Source organism: Hippichthys cyanospilos, chromosome 13 (genome assembly GCF_059441005.1).
Source record: "Hippichthys cyanospilos isolate Australia breed blue-spotted pipefish chromosome 13, RoL_Hcya_1.0, whole genome shotgun sequence".
Lineage (NCBI taxonomy): Eukaryota > Metazoa > Chordata > Actinopteri > Syngnathiformes > Syngnathidae > Hippichthys > Hippichthys cyanospilos.
In genome coordinates this window covers 10274674-10289775 of record NC_142381.1, presented here as the reverse complement: position 1 = coordinate 10289775, position 15102 = coordinate 10274674, and the positions used below count along the sequence as shown (strand labels likewise).

Sequence of the window (15102 nt, the reverse complement as noted above, 5' to 3'; positions counted from 1 at the left end):
ACCTGTTGAACAATGTTTAATGAATGTAGGTTTTAAAAATAAAAAAAACAAAAACAAATAATTGGAATTTATATTTTCCTGAAACATTTCATGAATCCAGTAATTATTTTTAAATGTTTTTTTCATGGCTGTTTGTTTTATTTAACATCTTGAGTACCCCCTGGAATTCCGTACCCCCATTTAAGAAACACTGTCCTAATACTCTACAGGGGAGTATAACAAGCTTGCAAACGTAACGAGAAGGCTAAACAACTTCAAAAGAATAACCGTGTAATACAGTATATGGACAAGGATGACTTGATACAATTTTATTTTGAAGTTGTTCCTGGCAGCATGTCATGACAACAGCTGCTTGACGCCACTGCACAAACTGTTGCTCCCAGAGTGATTTGCGAGGCGGGCTTTCCGATATGAACTACAGAAGCTCGCCAAATTTAATTGCCAACTCAGAGTGCTAAAAAAGGACATAATTACACTGATATTTTATTGTTTGGCTCCTGCTGCCAGCATTTAGCACAGCTTCTAGCATAAATTAGATGCTAACTAGCATCGCTCGAGGCCTCCGGGAACAGTCGGGTTACTTATCAAAGGATATTTAGTGACATTAATGACCCTGCACTTTTGAATCTGACAGCCTGACAGTGTTGCCGTTCCTACTGATCACTATTGGACAAACCAGGCTGATTTAAATGTGTGCTCTGTGGTTTTGATATCTCTTTGTCTCATTGACCAACATTTATGAGTGTTGTTAAAATCTCAGTTTATATTTATGCAAAAATTTATGGGAGAGGGTTGTCAAAAATCTTAATTTAAGTTTATGTAAAAAAAAAAAATGTCAGAAATGAGGACTAGTGGTCATCAATAACTAATTCAAAATGTGTGGGGTTTTTTTAGGTCTTTTGTGTTATAGTTGCTTTTTACCAAGCAAAGCAAAAAAAAAAAAAAAGTATTTATATTTTTATTCAAAAACGCCCAAACACTCATTATCTGCAGGTGAAATGCAAGATGCTTTGATTATTCAAATCATGCGTGATTTTTTGGCTTTTTTTTTCCAGTTGAAGAAAAGGATGGGAAAGAACTGGCAGATAACACAAAGATAATTTGGCTTCTCTTATTTTTACATTTAAACGCTCGATTATGATTACATTTGCATCCTCGATTGTTAATTTTCTTGACGTCTGCTTACTAACAGACAAATATGCAAAATTTTTATTAGACCTTATAGTAAATTACACATTTTGCAACCATCTTGTCTCGTTTCTTTTTCACTGACTCATCCCGTGAAACATCTCTTCTCGTTTTGTGCCTCATCTCTAATAGAAATGTGTAGATGGATGGATGGATTTTTTTTTTTTTAATATATTTTGTCATCTTTGTGAACATTCCAAATGTGGTTCATATCTGACTAACTGAATGGAATTTCTGTTGCTAGTGTAAAAGGAGTAGTATAAATGACCTTCACCAATTCACCTCACATATGAACTTCTCCAGTTATAAAAAGGAAAAAGAGGGGGGTGCTTCCTCTGCTACTCACCTCAAGAATTATAAGCCCTCAGCCGTTTTTGTAAACTCAAGGTCAATGATAGTCCACAGGTGTTGAATGCAGCTTGAGCCAAGCTGAGCATCCTTTTCCTTGCCAAATTTATTTTGGAAGCAGTCTTGAAAACATTCGCCCCAGAGTTTTGGTCTAACAATTACTCCAATTTTTGTCACACATTTAACCCTGTGATACTTGTGTGCAAAATGATGTGGTCAAGGCTAATTTAGTCCAGTAAACTATTCACATACAATAGGTGTCACCGTGAGTTTTTATTTGCGTGTGGTTGCCCTATGTTTGGCTTCCGTCCAGTAGGAGGTTACCCGACCTCGCTTCAAAAGCCAGCTGGGATAGACTTAGCCTCACTGACACAGCACCAAACCTTAATTTTTCTTGAGCATACATACTTTGTACAGAAGGAGTGTTTATGCACCTATATGCAGGCTAAGCAAAGCTAAGCGTTACTCTAGTGCTCACCTTGAGACTTGACTTGGGTGAATGAATTCAATCCGTTTCATCATCAGAGCTGAGATCTAACAAGTATAGCCAGACCTGTTGTACCCACATCAGTCATGTCATTTTCTAAGAAGGTTGTGCAGTCATGCTGAGCACAGATGTCAAGCACTTTAGTTATTTGGGTGGGTGGGGGGGCTCGTTTTGACTTGGCCCTCATTAACTGCATGTGACTGTGACCTTCAACATCCTTTTGGCAAATAGTGAACAATTATTTAAAGGGATAGCACGCTTACCTAGCCCCTTCTCAGCAATAAAAAGCTTTTGTCTAGAATTTATTGACGACATTTTTTTTCAGATGAAAATGAATACCGTTAAAAATATTTGCCATTTATTGTCAGCTGAAAATGACATCATGGGTGCAAGGATCCAATCACAGCTCCTTTTCATTTATTTATTTATTTTTTTCCAACTTGGTTTGGTCATGTGACGTTGACAAGCTAAGCCGTGAATGGTTGTCACCTGAGCCTTGAGCATACGTTTATGTAGTTTTCAGTCGACAGCAAGAGGCAAAATGTCTTGAGCTAAAAGCCGTAAAATTACATATGTACAAAATAATAATTTTTACATCTAAACATGGCCAAATAAGTCTGCTACCCCTTGATGAAACTTCATGCTGTTTAAAGCAACTCTTAGTTGAAATTGACTGTCAAGCTAAACATAAAATAAAGCAAATTGAACCTCACCCGGGGAAAACCTGCCACCTTAATGCTAACTAACAAATTAAAATTCCATCAACGGTCAAGCATAGTATCCGTGAGGCTTGTCAGATCAACAGATTAGTCACAGTCCATTAATTACCATCATAGTGAAAACATTATTTATTTATGTTAATCGGGAAGTGCATGTGAGTTGACTGTCCAATGAATGGTCATTTTAACTTCAAAAAAAGCCCCAACAACTGTAAACATCTGTAAACTGATAGGCCTTCTTTGCAAGAAGTTGCAAATTGACTGCAGGAAAGTCACTAATGTAGTGAGCCTTTACAAAGCTTTTTGCCAAAATAAACTGTTTTGATGACCATAAAAAGTTAATGTATTAAAAAAAAAAAAAAAAGAATTCTTTTTTTCAAAAATATTTCAGTCGAAAATAGCAAGAGATTGATTAGATCAATTTTAGGAACATTTTTTAAATCCCTTGACAGCACTTATGTTACAGCTATTAGCAAAAAATTGAACACAATGTAGGACTGAAAGAGATTTTATAAAATTATGATTTTTTTAGTTTGAGGTTGAAAAAAAGGGGTGTCGGCAAACACTTGGTCAAAAATGCGATTACAAACAGATCTCAGTATGGTGTGTCGAACTTCGATGGCACATAGACGTTTTTGATGACATCACTGCTTGCACTCATTTCCGGCACACTATGCTGCAGGGGAGGGTAGCTTTCCTGTTTAGACTCATTATTTCTCATTCTTGTTTTGTATTTTTGTGCCGACAATGTCCTACTATACAGTAATACAGTGTACCAGGCAGTGAGTGGGACTATTCTATAGCCTTTGGAAATTCTGAGTCACTGGGGAATCATTGCTAATTATATGCTTGAAGCCTTTAAAGCTATCTAGTAACATTGTTTAAAACGGTATATTCAGCATATGCCCCTTTACTCACAAGGACAAATTGCAATGATAATCAAGTGATGATATACAGTACATTATATTGAGGCCTTGGCTTTAAACAGGGCTTTAATTAGAACTGAAAGTACATGTCATGTTTTTCTGCATGGCTGCTTTAATGTGATGCTTTTATGACCCTTGAAATAACGTACTTGGTCACCTTTGTGGATGAGTGACCACATGCAAGTGGATGTCTTTCCTACGCCGGCCTGTGATCAATTAGCCTCCTGCAACATTGTAATTGTAAACATCCTGACCGTGGATGAGATCCTAAATTTACGCTGTAAAACGTTATTGCTTTTTCAGCTTTTTCTTGCTGTAAATAGGGCTGGGGCACCTGAAATCTATTTTTAAGATTCGCTTGTTCTTTCTTGGAGCTCGACCTCCACCCTTACAAATGAGAACAAACCTTCTCCATCCCTTTGTGCTGCAGCTTACGCTAATTCCCTTCATGCTAATGTCTTAAGTTGTGAGCAAGCAGTAAGAGAGGAACATCGACAATATAGTGGGGGGATTGTGAGTTTTCGATAAATCTAGTAGCTAGCAGCGTAGTGCTACAGTAGATAGCATGTCTTTTTCACATTTGAGAGATTCTGGGTTTGACTCTCGACTCAGGGCTTCCTGTGAGGAGTCTGCATGTTCATTCATGTCGAGGATGTCGCCCAAACACGTCTCATAGAAACGCTCATTTGTTTGATTAAAAATATCCATAGGTGTGAATGTGAGTGTGAACTTGAGATACCCTGATTGTTTGTTGAACAAAAAATATGGATTTCCAATTCATCAGCGCATTCATTAAAATTGTATACCAAAAAAAATAACCTTTGTTTCCTTCCCAATGCATTTCAATGGGCATTAATGATGTGTGGATTTTCACTGGCCTGATACTTCCATATTTCCGCATAACACACACACAAAATAAAAAATAAATAAATCCAATTTGGTTCCCAGGATGCATTGTGTAGCTTAAAGAATTTCATTAAAAGTAAAATTACAATTGACTGTTTTGAATGACAGGTCCACAGAATGACCTTCTCAACACATTTCATGATTTAATATACAATTAAGCATAAGGTTATGTATACATTTATGTATAACAAATAATGACATTGGTGTTACTCATACACAACTGCTGTACATTAAATGGACTGGGCACATAAACGTAACGTAAGTTAAAATTATTGTCAAATATCAATCATTTGGCCAATTATTGTTGCTTTGTTTTGAAACAAACTAAAAGTTCAGGGAGCCTCCAGCATCATGAGCATCCCTGGTATAATTAGTCGCTAGGTAAGAGCTCCCTCATTTTCAACATTAAGTAACATTTTTCTAAGTTTCAAATAAACTTAAATTTGGAAGGTTTTTTTTTTCATTTTAATTTTAAAAAAAGGTGCAGTGTTCCCACTGTCACAGCATCCATTACAAATTTGGTGAAAATTTTAAATAGGAAGTTCCCAGAATTTAACACATTTTTAAATAGGTCATTAAAGTGGTGTTTTTGTTTTTTTTCATCGAAAAAATGATGCTGATATTTGCCAAACTGTTAATAATTGGTGAATCCCTAGTGTGAATGAGTGGTGTATCTATTTTTGTACCCTGTCCTTGTCGGTAACCAGTCTAGAGTATATCTTGCCTCACACCCAGTCAGCTGTGGTTTGCTCCAGTTCCCCGTAACCCTGATGAGGATAATAGAAAATAGATAGAATCTTACAGTTGATATTGAACCAAAATTGTGTTGATCTCCTTTGGTGTGTGTGCCGGCTGTGCTGGGGAAGTGAAAGGCGGTCTTTTCTCTGCTGACATTCAAGGCGTCGCTTTAATCCTTCCAAGGGGTGCCAGATGAAATGAGTTCTGAATTTCTGTCACAGTGTAAACTCAACAGCTTATATTGTCATTTGCGGCAAAGGGAAGAGCAGCTTTGGCTTTGGTTTATTTCCGACTCCATTCTGGAGGCTGGTTCTACAGGAAAGAGGACTTTGCTTTTCATGTCCCTGATGACAAGATGGTGCAGTAGTAGAACCTTGATCACATTCCAAATTATTTCTGATGCAGCACTTGCCTCTCAGTAACTATGAATGAGTTAGTGATTGCAGTGACACTCCTGATATGAGCACTGCAATGATTCATCTCTGTGCAAAGAAGATAAATGGACAATGTATTGCTTTACTCAGAATACATCATTAGCCATTGAATTTTAAATTGGCAAACAACATAAAAAATACAGTATTGCAAGCTTGGTGACATACAAATCATTTAGTATTATCATTGATACAAAAGAGACATGATGATGAATGTGAGATAAGTACTTTGTCTCACATTTTGATATGCTTGGCAATGATTTCTGATACTGCACTCCGCTTTGCAAAATAAAATGACAAGTCGATACAAAATTGATTTCTTTTTTATTTTTACTTTTAATGCAATTACACAAAAACAGTGTGTGGACCACAGCCCTTTACTCTATACTGTACTTGATTTTGATTTATTCTTGTACCAATCATAGAAATGGAAGATGGAAGCCTAATTTGATTAGGTATTATAAACCTTAATGACTTAATGGATCATTTATTTTAGTAAAGTGAAATCGCAATTTCACCCTGGTCATTCTTCTTGATATATTAAGCTAGCTTTTATAGATCTTTATATTTTTTTTCTAAGTTAGAAATGTCCGATTACATTTGGATGCACCGCATAGCTTGTGGCTTGTGCTAACTCTGGAGACTTGATGTGTATTGTGCAATGGCCGCATAATGGACTACTGGTTTCTAAGTGTCTTTAACCAGCCATTCAATATGATTCTTTATTTTTAATGTTTTTATTTTTTATTTTTAAATGGCAATGTGTTTGTGTTGCTAGAAACGTAATGTATTAGCAATAAAAACTAAGTTTTGGGAGGAGTGAAACTAGCTGGTTGCAACCACGAAGGCCACCTTCAACATAAAAGTATAATATGCACATTGCATTATTGTCTGCTGTTGGTGCCTGATGTGATATTTGCTGCCTTTCCTTTCCTTGGTAGTGTGTGTCCAGTGTAGTTATACCAATATATTCTCTTTTCTTATACAGCTCAATCCCTCTATGTACCGTAAAAATCACCCAATCTATCACCTTCCTTAAAGCACATTAGCCCCCCAAATTGATTCACAATGATGTATTTCTTTCTCATTTGAACAGAATCAATTCCACTGTTTTCTTAAGGCTTAAAACAGTCATGGCACATAGCTTCATGAAATCAGCAGAGATGCTGCACATTTATCACAACAAGAGGCAAATGACTAATGGCGTTAACCCCCAATGCATCCTTATTCAAAGGTATTTATACGACTGAGCATGTTTTGAATGCCTATCAAATTAAATTAAATGCTGCCCTTGATGCAGCATTAAACTGTAGACGTCGCAGCCACGATTAAATGAAGTAAAGCAGCCTGTGACAACACTGTGGGCGAACTCTCTGTACAACAGAGCCCCCTGTTGACTGTACTTGGACACACTGGAGCTTGTCTGTCCAAGACCAGAACTGTAAAGTATTTCAAATTCTTCATTAAACCAAACGTTAAAAAGGCACAGCGTATATATACTGCAACTGAATAGCGATGTCTCATTAAATAATGGATTAATGTATCTTTATTCATATATAGTGGAATAGCAATCATCAAATTAAATTTGGATTGGGATAAGCTAATTCAGAAAAAATAAAGCTTATTTAAAACACTTGCCTACACCAGATTTTGCGGTTATTAACACAACTGCTCCCAATTTTCTTATTTGTTTACGGGGGATATAGTGTGCGTCATAAACAAGATTTTTGTGTGAATGTCACAATTATATTTTGCCTACAAAAAAGTAACATGGAAGGGAGGGGGGTGTTCCAGGAGACACATTTCGAGTCCTCGTCTTTACTGAAATATGTACTGTATTGTAGTAAGACGGAACAAGCACGATTTTAAAGCTGATTTCATTAATCTTATTCTTATTATTCTTATTTGCAAAGCTAATGATATTTTTACAAATATTTTTTCAGATCCACTAAATGGGTCGGAATATGTCAGAAAGCAAAGTTTATGTTCTTAAAAATTTCGAGACATCTATTTTCAAAATATACCCAGTTTTGTAACCCCGTATATTTGGAAAGGTCTCCCTTGTTTGTCATTTATGTTGCGTTCTGCCGCTCCCTACTGGCAAATATTGGTCATGTCAGACAGCGCATCACGAAGTCTTCGATATACAATTCCGAAAACAGCCCTGCTGTCTCAGTGGGTGTATTCTTGGTAGGATGCAGCAAAAAAGGCACTTTGTGGTCATTTCAGCCTCCTGTTGTTGTTCAGGGATAAATATCATGCTTAATGGGGACAATTTATCAAGTGGCGAGCTCTACTCCAGCACACACCTGCACAATGGGGATAAAGTAATTCCGGCACAAGGTGATTTTGTTATTGTTACAGTTCGTTCAGCCTGGACCCTCGAGTTACAACCTTGTTCCCAAAGAGGACACTGGGACTGAAATAGAGAGGGGAGGGGGGGACACGGAGTGGGACTCGCCAGGATAGTACCAAGGTCGGCATATAGAAGCAGTACATGCCCCGGGGAGTGGTGTAATGGGATGGGGCAGAGATGGAAGGAGCCAGGTGATCTCACCATATGACTTAGGAAGAAATTCAACTCAGTCAAAAAGAAGTTACATGTAGTAAGAAGGAGGACGTTGAGAGCTTTAGAGCTTGTGACAGATGGAAAAGACAGTGTGTGGACAATAAGGACATCTTTGGGTAAAAAGTAAAAGACATGGAGAAAGAGGAGCAGCGTGAGAACAGTTTACAAGCCATAGCCATTATTTTGCTGTGCTGTGGATTAGTCAAGATGTTACATCTTTTAGGAGTCATCTCTGTGGAGGGTGAGTCAATATACTGAAGATCATTTTTGCAAGTCTTAATCAATTCAGGCATAACTTCTTTAAACTTTTTCAGTGCGGAGTTCATACAGATTTTACAGAGTGTTTTTACAGGTTATGTTGACACTGAAAATGCAGATTATCTGACAGGTAACAGTAGACAGATTGATAAATATAAATATGAACAATTGTTTAAGAGGATGACATTATGAAGAAATGTTAATACACTTTTTAGGTGAAAAAAAAGATACAAAACAGTATATTGTATTACTTAGATGACAGCATTGCATCTTTTGGTATTCCTTCTTTCAACTTCATGATGTGGATGATGCTTTTTGACCTGGTATGGCTTTCAGTTCACAAATTGTGCATTATTAGGACTCAATAGTGGGAATTTGTTCACTTCCTAATGTGTTTGAGTGTATTTGAATTGTGTTTGTAAATCTTTGGTTAATACTGTGTACACGTACACAAGTGGAACACTGTCACCTTGTGATGTGCATGCATAGGTGCATCTCTATGCGTGGCAATAATTTAACTGACTCTTTACTTACATTTTACATTAAAAGTTGATTTAAGTCTTTCAATGACAAAGAAACAAATCAACATTGACCTCAAAAGGTTATATTTAAAATGCTCAAATCAGCTTGCTGTGGTGACCCGGAATAAAACTGTACAAATGCAAGGACGTTTGATAGGCTTATTAATGGATGTGCAGCACAGATGAAATTGTTGCTGGAGCGGAAAGTGCAGAATGAACTTTGTCCTCTCATGACCCTCGAGTGAAGCAGAACAGGGAGATGCTTTAATGACTTCTCATTGTAATCTGCTGAACAATGAGACTCGGTATAGTTCATACTGGCAAGGAAGCAGTCTATGCTGTCACAGATAGCGAGATGGATGGCGTATAAATCCACCTTAAGCTCACACGGCCACCATCCTATGTGTGTGTTTTGTCAGAGTCAGTGATGGTTTGTCCTCTCTCGTCTCCCCTGCAGCAATGAGTGTAATGAGTCGTTAATGGTGGGCCAATAAGAGGAGGAGCCATTCAACTGAACTCAACCTCTGTGCATTTGCATTGCTCATTCTTTTCTCCATGCCATGTCTTTCAAAGAGTTTCAAGCCACCGTCAGTTGGAAATTAAATATTTGCAATATTGGTACAAACAATGCTTGTGTAACCTCCTTCTTTTGTGTACCAGACAAGGCTGATGACGACCTGGAGATGACCATGGTGTGCCATCGACCCGAGGGCCTCGATCAGCTTGAGGCTCAGACCAACTTCAATAAAAGAGAACTCCAAGTGCTGTACAGGGGCTTTAAGAACGTACGTTATTTCACATGTGCAGCACTGAAAATAGCAATATTTATCAGATATACATCAGTCACAAAGAGCAGAACTTACACCCAGAAGTAAATAGGATAGGGAAGTGGGAAGTACATTCAAAAATCGAATTTATTCACAGCGAGCATTGGAAATTAGACTCAGAAACTAGACTGAGAGAAACTAATTAGAATTTACAGCTTGAGAGCTTGAGAACCTAAAGCTTAGACAGTTGGATATTAATCCGAAGTGACAAGAAAGAAAACTTAAGAACCAACTGTATAGCGTCAGTACCAGACACAAAGGTAAACAAAGAACACTATATAACAAACGTGATAAATCCATAAATATGACAAAGGTGATATACACATGACCACATCAATTAATATCGGAACATCAATTCTTTTTTGAAAGGCAAATAAACATTGTTCATCAGTACTTTTATGTTTTTATGATTTTTTTTTTTTCCAGCATTTTTCCCCATAATGCCATTGGGGCATAGCCAAGTACAAAGAACATAACTAAAACGTAATTTCTTTTCTTTCCAAATCACAGCAATGCAATAAAAAATAATAAATTAAACCATTTTAGGATTTTTTTTATTGTTTATTATGGTTTTATTATGGCAGTTTGTTTTCTAGACTGGCATTATGGGAAAAAAAGCCTACGCTTTAAGCATTTAACCTACGTATGTTCAAACGTACTTGAAATGCATTTTGATATATTTACATCCTTTTTTGAGCATATCTGCTAAAAAAAACAAAGCATACATTGAGATCACAAGCACGAAATCGCTCTAATCGTATCTGTAAGCATTCCTCCGAAATGAAAGTTCAATCCCTTTATTTGACTCATCTTTGTAGCCAGCGGGTTCTATGAAAAGTAAACCATGCATGCGCATGCATTTCCCTCCGTGTGTAAAGCACTTAAATAGCATTTCTGCATAATAATTTTATTGTAGTCAGCGTAATGCATTTTTATTTTATTGTCTCTTTACCAATTGCATGTGAAATGCAATATATTGTTTCAGTAAACAACCTGATTTGAACTACATAATTAAACAGCAGCCATAGCCATTTATTTATACACTGCATGCCATGCTATGGTTACATCGCGGTATTTACCCTACTGTACTCAACTGTATTCATTCATATTTTCCTGATTATGTTATGTAATTATTGTTTGTGTTTTTCCAGGAGTGTCCAAGTGGAATTGTCAATGAGGAAACCTTCAAGCAAATATATTCTCAATTTTTCCCACATGGAGGTTGTTGAGCTTTGTCTTTTGCCGTCGTTGTTATTCTCGCAGCATCGTGTTTTTGTCCACTGACAAGCGTTTTGTTGTCGTGCAGACGCCAGCACCTACGCACACTACCTGTTTAACGCCTTTGACACCACACAATCAGGCACCATCAAGTTTGAGGTAAACGTCAGAGTTTTTTTTTGTGTGCTCTTCAGCTTGTGTGATGCGTATTTCTCCTCCATTAGGACTTTGTTACTGCTCTGTCCATCCTGCTGAGGGGCTCCATTACAGAGAAGCTCCAGTGGACTTTTAATCTCTATGATATCAACCGTGATGGATATATCAACAAAGAGGTGTCCGGTTTCAGTCAAATAGACACAGGCTGGTCACATCATTAATAGAGCACCGTTGTTAGTTTGTTACAAAGACGCGATTTCTCATTTACATGCAAGAGAATAGCGTCCAGTTTTTGTCACTCACCTTTGATGAGTTAAAAGAGTTTTTCTGCCTTAACAGGAGATGACAGACATTGTCCGAGCCATTTATGACATGATGGGCAAGTACACTTACCCTGCCTTGAAAACAGATGCGCACAAGCAGCACGTGGATGCCTTCTTTCAGGTAAAGAAATCAACTGTGCCAAATAGATAGCGAGAGCAGCAAAAGAAGGTTGTTGGTTTATACTATGGAGATGGACTCTTGACTGGAGAATATATTAGAAGCATTATGATGTGCATATACATGGGAACTATAATGTAGGATTGAAATCAACACAAGAGGTGACAATATAAAAAAAAAGCCAAAAAAACAAAGGCAAAACAACTTTTCATTCTTCAATTCAATTGTACACGCTCAATAGACGATTGATTGGAGACACTTTCCTCTCTTCGGTGCACAGAATAATACAAGTGCTTCATTTAAAATGATGCACATGAGATGTTCTTTACTACTTTAGATGTTGCTCATGGTAAAAGGAAGCATCATAAAGAACTTGCAACTGTTTTGAACTTGTCAAGATGACCCTCTTGGTTTAAAGATGCAGTGTAAATTTCCATTGCACTGACCTGTATTTTTAACCACAAACAATGTCTTAAGTAATGAAAATTTGTCTTGTCCTTCGTGAAGACTTCTTTTACCAAATAGTAGTGCTAGTAAAAGCCATGTGGTCATTTTTACTACTCATGTTGCTCCTCGTGGTAAAACTAAGCTTTATGAAGGACTTCAATTGTTTTTGGATTCCTCAAGTAGACACTCTTGGTTTAAAGATTCAGTGGAAATTGAATACATTTTGCTGATGAGATGATCATTTGAATCAAATGTGGTGAGAGCGGGAGACACCAAAAACAGGAAGGATACCGTAGTTCCCTAACCCTGAACTAGAGTACTGAAAAATATCTCATGTGCTCAATGAAGCTTAATTTTCCCATCCCTACCGTTTCGCACTTTCTTGTTTTCTTGCCTTTGTAATAATGACAAGAAAATGAAGTTCAATTATATGAGGATGATAAGAAAGACAGAGTAGAACTGGTTTCCTGTGTGCACATAAAAAATAAAATTAAATTAAATAAACATTCACTCAGATAGATGATTAAGTCTTCAATGAAACCAACCTGCAAGTTTTTATAATCCGTGGGGATAAACCTGCAGTAAAAGTCATTCAAACACAGAGCGAGCATGCACACATGATACACACAGGAAGACCAGAACCACTATTTGAACCCACAACCTCAGAACTGTGAGGCAAACCACTAGGCCTTCTAATCTTTCTTATGGTCCCCCAAAATAACCACTGCTATGTTTGTAAATGGCATTTATTTTTTGTTGATACACATTTGACAAGTCGCCTGGCTGCGTGCGTGCTCTTCACAGAAAATGGACAAAAACCGAGACGGTGTGGTCACCATTGATGAATTCATCTATTCTTGTCAAGAGGTACTCTACATTTGATTTCTTTTCTCACAGCCTGAGAATCCCGCTAACTCGGTTAAAGACGATTGTTTTTGTTGTTGTTGGTCTGCACTCAGTGCAGGTGTGAGTAATACAATCATGTAGCGGAATTCTATTTGGATGCTTCATTGTCAGGATGTGCCTGGCTCGTTTCTACTCGGGGGCCATCTTACATGTTATTATAACACCTGTGCCTTGTAGTGCGCATTGCAATTATTATCAGACGTACGAGCCACAACATTAGGTGCAGCTGTTCAAACTTTGCAGTCCAATACAAGAAATGCATTAAACAGATGCACAAAATATAATGGTGTTCGTTTTGGGAGATTCATGTCAGAATTTTCAACCAATTTTCATCCGTCTCAATGTGTGGCCTTTTGATGCTTGCTTTTGGCTCACAATGTTTAAGGGCAGCTAGCAAATGTCATATGACCAAACCCAGAAAACAGGTGAGCCATGATTGCTGCTTAATTCATAATCCAAATTCTCAATTGTATTCAGAATGTTGTGTTTTGACAAGTGGAGATGCACGGAATATATTATTATCAAGAACATTTTTGACCCAACCTCCACTTTGACAATATGTACCAAGTGTAAATATATCAAGGCTTGAAATATTATTTATTTATTTTGCAGAGCAATTTTGAGGGGGCAACAACTAATCTGTTTTAGTAAAATGGTTATTTTTCTTCATTTATTGTGAAAAAAAGTTACTACTGATTTTTTTGGAGGGCCATAATACAAGCCCAATAGACAGTCATGCGCCTATAATGAGTGTCTATACTATACTATACTATACTATACTATACTATACTATACTATACTATACTATACTATACTATACTATAGTTATTTATGTGTTGTTAAGTGGCCTCCTACTGCAAATTACCACCACAGCCATACAATAAATATACTATTAAAATAATGCTTGCAGAGACATTTTTGATAGCATCTATTGTATTGGAACTCATTTTGCACTGTGCAGGTGTACCTACTGAAGTGTCGAAAAACTACCTAGTCATTTCTAGTTATTGTGGTTGTTTTAACAGTACACTTTGGCAGATTTGGCTGCAAAATATGAACGTGGCCATTTTTCTGCGTTATACACACTGTCCTCTAGTGGTGACTCAGCAAACTAAATGACTGGTCAGATAAACTTTCTTCATCCCTTCTCCATACTCTTTCTTTTCACAGGATGAAAATATCATGAGGTCTCTTCAACTCTTTGAAAACGTCATTTAGAGATCCAGCGACAGAGAGGCCGTGGCTAATGGGGTGAACTGAGGCAAAAAGAAAACTACTTAAAAAAACCAAGTGACTCGCCACTTGTCCCCAAATTATGAGGGCGATGATTTACTAAAAATGGTGGAAACTTCGGGGGATCTGGAAAATGTCCTGCATACTCTGTTTGGTCACGTCACATTGTTAAGTGTGCATTTTGTGTAAATACTCATGCCTCTCATATTTGGTTGAGCACACAAGTGGACCCTCACATAGCAGGACCCAAGTGGCTGATCATAGCTGTGCTCACTGTGAATCTCCGTCAGTCCCCCGCAAAAAAAGCAATATTTCAATGCATGCAGGGAGGTGGAGCCATTTAAATCTGTGTGCCATACAAGAGGGCAGTTAATGAAAAAAAACAGTATCTCGTGATCAAGTGTGTTCTCAATGGTGTCTGTTAGAGTCTCAATGTTGTAACAATATTGAATTAAATGTACAGTTTGTTGCTTCTGCTTCCATATGAAATCATCAGTTTCCTTTTTGTTTCATTCAATTTAGAATTATAAGACCTGCAATTTATGCTTTGGCCTGTCGGCAAGAGGACATTAACTTTTTATGGCACACAATCTGAGATTGGCTCTGGAACGTGCATGTGTGTCTTAATGTGAACTTTTTGTTTGCCTGAATAATAAAACGACAATTATTGGAGCATGTATTTTCATACTATGTGCAGCTAACCAGACAGTCTGACATGGAGGGACCTTTCAGATTGGAATTTCCAACATCCTTGACCAAATCTTTCACTGTGAAGGAGTGGCA

General features: G+C 37.3%; 1 protein-coding gene across 2 annotated transcripts in view; it reads left to right on the top strand.

Moving 5' to 3' along the window:
- The window catches only part of kcnip1a (Kv channel interacting protein 1 a), a 43347-nt gene extending 28356 nt beyond the window's left edge, over positions 1 to 14991 (top strand). Inside the window, exons 1-8 of one of the 2 annotated variants that reach the window (XM_088431521.1) lie at positions 8437 to 8553; positions 9752 to 9876; positions 11070 to 11139; positions 11225 to 11295; positions 11361 to 11468; positions 11632 to 11736; positions 12985 to 13047; positions 14257 to 14991. In XM_088431521.1, coding sequence (XP_088287647.1) covers positions 8445 to 8553; positions 9752 to 9876; positions 11070 to 11139; positions 11225 to 11295; positions 11361 to 11468; positions 11632 to 11736; positions 12985 to 13047; positions 14257 to 14304 — 699 coding nt within the window. In that variant the 5' untranslated portion in view covers positions 8437 to 8444 and the 3' untranslated portion in view covers positions 14305 to 14991. Of the gene's footprint in view, positions 1 to 8436; positions 8554 to 9751; positions 9877 to 11069; positions 11140 to 11224; positions 11296 to 11360; positions 11469 to 11631; positions 11737 to 12984; positions 13048 to 14256 lie in introns of those variants that run through there. The other variant, XM_088431522.1, reaches the window with a different exon arrangement.
- The last annotated feature ends 111 nt before the right edge of the window (positions 14992 to 15102 follow it).